The sequence below is a fragment of the Mauremys mutica genome, chromosome 2 (genome assembly GCF_020497125.1).
Source record: "Mauremys mutica isolate MM-2020 ecotype Southern chromosome 2, ASM2049712v1, whole genome shotgun sequence".
NCBI lineage: Eukaryota > Metazoa > Chordata > Testudines > Geoemydidae > Mauremys > Mauremys mutica.
The window spans coordinates 263,400,298-263,408,103 of record NC_059073.1 but is presented as its reverse complement, the minus strand read 5'-3'; the positions used below and the strand labels follow the sequence as shown (position 1 = coordinate 263,408,103).

Here is a 7,806-nt window from a genome sequence, read left to right as displayed (position 1 = left end):
ACCAGAGCCGCCTGCCACCCTCCCGGCAACCGGCAGAGCGCCCCCCGTGGCATGTCGCCCCAAGCACGCGCTTGGCGTGCTGGGGCCTGGAGCCGGCCCTGACACCAATGGAACTATACTGCCAAAGCTGGCCCACCCATGAAAGCTCTGGGGCCCTCTAGGTTTTCAATTAACCATGGGAAAGCAGTTACCTGAATACAAAGCCAAGGTGCTGAGGAGTTAATGCAAACAGTACAAATCACCTAATGTTCACTACCATAGACATCTTGGCATCAAGCCGCTCACTCCCTCCACACTAGGGCTTTGGAGCTGTGCTCTGGCTCCGCTCCAGCTCCAGGCAAAAAATCTGCAGCTCCACTGCTTCAGAGCCGCTCCGTGCTCCAGCTCTGGGCTCTGCTCCAAAGCCCTGCTCCACACTGACCTAGAGGATCACCAGGGGTCATAGTTGAACTATGGCAGATGAAGCACACAGGCAGAAAGTCACAACACCAATGGCACAAAAATTCTGAATGCATCTACCCAGGGGCAGCTCTAGGAATTTTGCCGTCCCAAGCACGGCAGGCAGGCTGCCTTCCGCAGCACGCCTGTGGGAGGTCCGCCGAAGCCGCGGGACCAGCGGACCCTCCGCAGGCAAGCCGCCGAGGGCAGCCTGCCTGCTGCCCTCGCGGTGCCAGCAGAGCACCCCCCACGGCTTGCTGCCCCAAGCACGTGCTTGGCGTGCTGGGGCCTGGAGCCGCCCCTGCATCTACCAGTAGCATAAACAACTCCTCTAGAACTATGCCACTCTAGTAAAGGAGGACCTTTTACTCCCCCACAGTCAATGCAGCAGACTCACAGCTAGTACAGTGAACTAGCTTATCATCCCAAACTGCACAGGCCAGAAATCCAACCCAAGTATCAACCACTGTAAAAAAACAAAAAAACAAAAAAAACCCCACCTATCAGCACACTTTGATAGTTCCATGTGTATTCATTTGATCTTAACTGGGAAAAAAAACTCCATCCCAACCCCATTGTATTATTCACCCCATCACTCTTGAGCTCATTGAGCTGCCCTACCCCCAACACAAGTGCCAAAATTCAAGGAACCCTGAAAAATATTACTGCCACAACCTGGGAAACAAATCCATACCTCTCCTGACTGTTAAAAGCCAGTGAACAACTATGGTCACTATTAATAGAAGTTTTCAATGCCTTTTTCAGGGAAGAACCCTTACCCAAATGCAATAGTTTGATCAACCCTCAAGAAACCACCATTTGATCTTGGAAGACCTGTCCAATTACCATCTCACCTGAAACGTCCCATTCCTGGACAAAACAATTGAGAAAATAGAAGCCAGCAAGCTCCAACATGTGACATCAGCCAAAATCCTGGATGCCTCACAAATCAGGGTTCAGAGCAGGGCACAATGCATAGACAGCACTAACAGCCTTAGAGGAGCACTTCAGTCAGTGAACACAGGCAAAATCTCCACACTCATAATGCTGAACCTCTCCTCAGCTTTTGACACAATAAAACACAAAAGTTAACCTGCTTACATCAAACAATAGAAGATGGCCCAGCACTGCAGTGGTTTTAATCATTCCTCTCCAGCACAATTCAAAGTGGTGATGGGTAATTGCTTCTTGTCTCTGCAGGCCATCACCTGCATGATCCCAGTGATCCCCTCTTCAATATCTACATGAGACCACTAGGAAATACTGTGAGATGCTATGGACTCAGCTGCCAACAATATGCAGACGACACTGTCTTATTCAGCATTGATGCAGTCACCACTGCTATGGTTATGTCTACACGGAGTTAAAAAACCCTGCAGCACAGTCTCAGAGCTCAGGTAAGTTGACTCAGTCTCATGGGGCTTGGACCGCAGGGCTATAAAATTAGTGTAAAATGTTCCCACTCAAGCTGGAGCATGGGCTCTGAGACTCACTTCCCTCATGGGCTGCTAAGCCCCACCAATAGAAACATTGCAAGATATGCTTTCAATCTCCCACAGAAGGTTATGGTAGAACGGTTGAATCTTAAGAATGAAGCTTTGTGGTATTCCACAAATGGAAACTTTACAAGTAGTGGTGTAACTGCCCATCTCAACCTTCTGCCGGTCTGAGAGGAAGGATTTGAATCATTTCCACGTATTCTTAGCAGCATCCAGTGGCAAAAGAAATAGAAGACTGAAATTCTGCAGACATCCAGTAGAATGAGCAAGTATTAAGCAGTTTTCAATGACAGTTTTCTTCCACTAATATACAAAACAATTGTGCCATGGCCTGGTCTAGAGCCTTGCTGGACCATTTTCTGGCTGCCTTGGAGAATATGTGAACTTCCATGACTTTGCTCAGAAATGGAAAATACGGACAGATAGTAGTGTGAAGTATGTAGCACCAAGAACCTATTTCTTGCATATTGGTCAGACAATAGCAAGTTTTAAGGTGGGAGGTAGACTTCTAATCCTTCCTTAGTGCAGTCTTTTTACTGGAAGATTCAGGCAGCCTTTCAGTCACAAAAAGATGACCATAAAACAGTCACAAGTGGTGACTTGCACTTTCTTCAGTGTTTATTGGATGTCCTACATAAGTAGGCCAAATTCTGAAGAGAGCAATAACCTAGGCACATGGCTGTCTAATTCAGTCACTAAGATAGTACAATTGCTATAAAATTGTCGGTGGTGGACTGAGTTCTGTAAGACAAGGGAGCCCAGTTACTGTGGTTTCCTGCCCAGAATAGCTCTACTGGGTATTGCTGGAGTCTCCAACCTCTGCATAATTCTCAGCACAACGGAGAACTCCCATTAGTTGAGGCAACTGAAATTCCCAGCTTATGGAGCAGGGAGACTAGTTCAAGCACACCCTCCCAAGAGTGCAAAGCGAGTCTATTCTAAATTAAGACTTATGTTGCCCTCTTTATCTCCTCACCACCACATACTAAACTCCATCTACAAACTTCACAAATTCTACACATTTCAGCAGTTGCTGCTGGACACAGAGTTTATCCAAGAGCTCTCACAAGCATGAAGTATAGACTGAGTTAGCATTGTAGCTTAGGCACAATCCTTCATTTTGCAAAATGATTTTGCCGAACACCATTCCTATAGAGGTAGCTGGTAGCAACAGACAGACTGTCAAACAGCCGCTAAACAGCTTTCAACACATGTAAATCAGAACACAGATGATGCAAGTGTCATTTGCAACACAACTGCAGGCACCAACAATGTAAGCAAAATATAGTGGGATTTCTTTAGTCAGTTAACTGGTACCAAGGATTTGGAGCTGCTCTGTACTAGATGGTACAGTATCTTGTCCAGATTATTGAGAAATTTAGTGCATGAATGTTGGGGTAACAGAGGGTTGTCAGGAAAAATGAGGAAGGGGAAGAATGGCTTAAGATAAGTCACCCCTCAGCAAATAAGCACAGAAGATCAAAAGGACTATAGCAGGGTTAAAAATCGGCACTTAAATGTGTTTGTGTGTTGGGAGTTAATTATTGCTGTTCAAAACTGCACTGAAACATAGGACCCAACTGAGAGGGTGGCTGAAGAAGTTAGGCCTGTCAAAGTTAGCAGGGGATGGTAAGGTATATGTGCCTGCAGACCAGTTTAAAAAATCTTTCCATTAATGCTTTTTTTTTTTTTTTTTTTTAACTGGAAAATAAAAATAATGTTCAGAAAGCAGCTGATCACTATATTCCATTGGTCACAGCCTCCCAAAGGCAGTCAGACCTGCAGGGTAACAGTTGCTACACAGGGTACTGTAGTCTAGGGGTCAGTTTAAGTGGCAGAATTCTGTGGTGGAATGTAAAAAGGTACAATGCCTGAAACATAAGGGAATGCACTCAGCCTAGACGGGACAGAGCTGCAGCTAGCCCTGAAACTGACAACTAGCTAAAAGTTAAATAATTAGTATCATTTATCAGAAAGTTGCATTTCAGCAGCTGAGGTTTTATGTCAATATTTTTGTAAATGTGTACCTACCCTAATCAAGCATTCAAAGCATAGAGCCAGGACAACCTCACCACTGATGAATAATTGGGTTAGCAAACGTATGCTGTATCAAGACACAGGTAGACACGTCTAAAGTTTTAATGCAACATGGAAGTGTATTAAATTATTGATTACATTTACATATTTAAATGATCCTACTAACAGTAATAGTACTTAAGATACAATATTTGGTAAAAACAGCTAGTATATTTAAGTCTTCAAATTTTGGTAATGTTTTCTACCAAGTGTAAGAGTAGAAATTCATCTATGGAAACCTTGCTAAGTGTACTTAACCAGAAACAATCCAATTGGCTGCAAAATACAGACTTACTATGATGGATTGCTGACATCTACAGAAAATGCAATATTAAAAGGCATTTTAATGTACATTTACAAGAAACTGCTTAGTAGTTTGTTCCAATATGGAGATCAGTTACTTGATTAATTAAGAAGGATGTGCCTAGGCTTGTCTTTGCTTTAATGCACCAGAAATAATCCCTCCACAAAAAGTGTACTAAAAAAATATACACCTGTACAATAGGAAGAGGATAGAAAAGTTGAATACTGTGGAAAAAATTTATTAGTCTATACAGGTAAGTCTTCTGAAACAGATAAACCATTGGTTGTTTACAGTAAACCCAAGTGAAATACTCATTGCAATAGTATTTTCCCCAGAGATCCAAAAGCAGTGTGACTTTCCCCATATTTAGTGTCTGAAAGGAAATTATGTTTCTGAACAAATAGCCACACAAAGCAGTTGTGTGATATAGACCTTCATAGCCATAAGTGAGCTACAGTTTGAGATACATGTACATTACCAATGTTTAGGAAAAGAGCATCTGGACTTAAGTGTGGCAAGCTGATTCACAATGAAAGAATAAAAAGACACCATTCAAATCCTTGGCCAAAAAATGAAGACTCTACAGCAGGACTACAGTGGGCAGCATCATAAAGACTACTGTGCAAGAATGCCATAAATTTAATAGATAAATATGACAGGATTAAAACACCAGTTAAGCAATCAAGTTATCAACTGAAGTGATGATTTTTTAAAAAATCCCTTACTGTGTTTGCTCAACTTCTCAAAGGAAATATTAGAAATCTCTTCAAAAAGTGTTCAGTTTAACTATAAACTGGCAGAGGCCATAGTTTAGATAGCTCTGCTTAATGAAAAAGAATTTCTAAACAGACTTGGCTGTAAGAATTGTGTAATCATGCTGTTTATGTTATACAGTACCAACAAGGACAAGCATTTATCAGTAAAAGATATCATATTTTAGCTTGCATCATTTTTAGGATGTATGCATATAAAGCAATTCTATAATTCCAACAGTACTTAAACAAAAAAATCCAGACAAAAAGCAGACAGAATGCAGCAATGTATATTTGTTAGATGGATTTTTTTTTTTAAAGAGTAGTTACATGATGAATGTATAAGGTCATAAAATTTGAGTGCATTTGTTCTTGTTATTTTATGCTACATATAAAAAACCTGAAGATTGCAAGATGGGCATGCTTACCAGAACATTTTTCAACTGGGAAAGCTGCTGAGCATGTTTTCCTACAAATGTTCACCGCCATGATACAAAACAAATATGTGCAAACTGCAAGGTCCCTAAAAATAGCAGTTAATGAATTTACAGAAAGGTGACACTATCTGTTTAAATATGCAAGAGGATAAGCTTCCCAGAGTTTATAACATAGAACAGTATCCACCACAGGCTCTTCCTCCATAGCCTTCTTCTTGGTTTGATAACTTTACGCCTCGGTTTTGGCTCTCACTTTCCCACAGTCCAGGAGTCTGAATGATTTTTTCAACAAGTTCTTCAAAGGCACACTGCACACCATCACATGTTTTTGCACTTGCCTCTGGGGGAAGAGAGATTTAAGAAGTCAAGCAAGCATTAATGTATCATTCACCATCTTCTTACTTTAACTGTAGAGAACCAACAGGTGTTAAACTCAACATGCATCCTACACTTTTGGTACAGAAGGGAAAGTAGTCACAGATGAACAGCAAGTCCTAGTAGTTAAGGCAGTAAGATGACTTACTCTCTACAGACAGATATGAGCTTTGACATGCTATGTGAAATATTATTCTAACAATTGGCATGTTCAAGTTTTTTTTTTTTAAACTTGAAAGTCTAGCAATGTTAAAGGGTCTATTATACTTTACAGCACAGCCTTGTACTGACATAAAACAAGTCTTGTAATAAGCTAGTGAAGTACTAAGCTAGTGAGGTACTGAGTTAGCAGGATATATGGTCCAGTCATTAGAGTAGTCACAGTGAGTGAGGTTTCTACTAGACATCACCAAATTTAATCCCACTTAGAGAGGTTTCTTAATATGGGAGAGTGGAATAGAGAATGGTATTAGGAACATAAAACAGCCTTTATTTTGACCACAGCATTTAGATACAAAGGTGATGGATGCACTAGAAGCGTACAGATTGAAAAGAACAACTCCAGCTCCAGTCAGGCAGTTTCATCTGCCATGAGTCTAGAAATTTGGATAGACTCATTTTAAGACCAGTCTAAACAAGATGGGAATACCTATCTTGAGGATGTTGAGGCTTAAGTTACATTTTTTTAAAGCACTTAAACAATGCAGCTGAAAGGTACTATTAGATTAGTCAGCTGATACAGTAAAATTTTCACCTTGGCGATTCTGTAAAAAATGGAATCTAACCACAGTTTTATTTGTTACATAATGGTAACTTAAAATATCATGTAGGCTTTACATTCATCTTCAAGAGCATACCTATAAACAACATGGAATGTTTTCTTGCAAATTTGAGACCTTCATTCCTGTCTACTGCACGGTTTTCCTGCAAGAAGAAACAGTACATTATATGCTGTGACAGAAGTATAAGTATAAAACTACTGAAGGTAATTTTTCCAAGTCTGCTTACCTTATCAATCTTGTTTCCAACTAACATTTTAACTATGTCATTCCTTGTGCAATATGTCTCCAATTCATTTAGCCAATTGTCCAGTTTGACAAAGGTGTCTCTTCTTGTGACATCATAAACTGAAAAATATTGCCAATGGTCACTAACCTGATTTAACACATTAAAGACGTTTCCAAATAATTTATTGCAACTATTAAGTGATTGCAGACATTCAAAATCTGAATTATTTTTAAAAATATTTGTAGACAGATCAGCATAATTTCAAGTTATTGCATATACAATAGGACACGAATGAGGTTGAGAATCCTCTTAGAGCCAAGGTGCTTTGTATTTAAGGCTAACAATCACCAAAATTATTTTTGCCCCTAGATTTTTTGTCCACCACTCAACTCCAGCTACAGCGAAACAGACATTGTGCTCCAAGTGCCTAGTAAGGAGGCTTCCAACACACAGTGAGGCAAATACCCAAAGGCAAAGCAATAGTTATCTTCAGAGGGCAGATGCAAGAAGTAAGGTTTTTTGACCCAGTTCTCCTTTCCTTCTATCTGAAGCACAGACTTCTTAATTTAAACCACAGTCTTTTCTAAATGACATTGGGGGGGGGGGTGATAAAAAGGTCATCACTGTTGGGAGCACAATGGATGATATATTTTAGTTAAATAAAACATTGAGACTTGTCTACGTGGCACTGTTCATCCTGATTATGGGGGAGTGTGCATTGTTGGTACCTTTTAGTATGTGTCAGCAGAGTTTACATGGGATAGTAAGAGCATAACATTTTAGCGTGCTCTACATTTCACATCCCTGTAGTCAGAACTGTGGTGCTGTGTATACAAGCTGTGATGGATTTCTTTTGAAAAGAAGGGAGGTGGTTTCCTGATGGAAAGAGATGCTCAAGATGCTTAGATACTCCAGTA

At 40.6% G+C, this 7,806-nt stretch overlaps 1 protein-coding gene across 1 annotated transcript in view; it reads right to left on the bottom strand.

Annotated features, from left to right (window-relative positions):
• Positions 1-4,539: 4,539 nt before the first annotated feature.
• Positions 4,540-7,806, bottom strand: part of RAB18 (RAB18, member RAS oncogene family) — a 28,937-nt gene continuing 25,670 nt past the window's right edge. The window contains exons 5-7 of the mRNA XM_045007103.1: positions 6,890-7,008; positions 6,739-6,805; positions 4,540-5,846 (exon numbers count right to left, since the gene is read on the bottom strand). Of these exons, the coding sequence (XP_044863038.1) occupies positions 5,671-5,846; positions 6,739-6,805; positions 6,890-7,008 (362 nt within the window). The 3' untranslated portion in view covers positions 4,540-5,670. The remainder of the gene's footprint in view (positions 5,847-6,738; positions 6,806-6,889; positions 7,009-7,806) is intronic.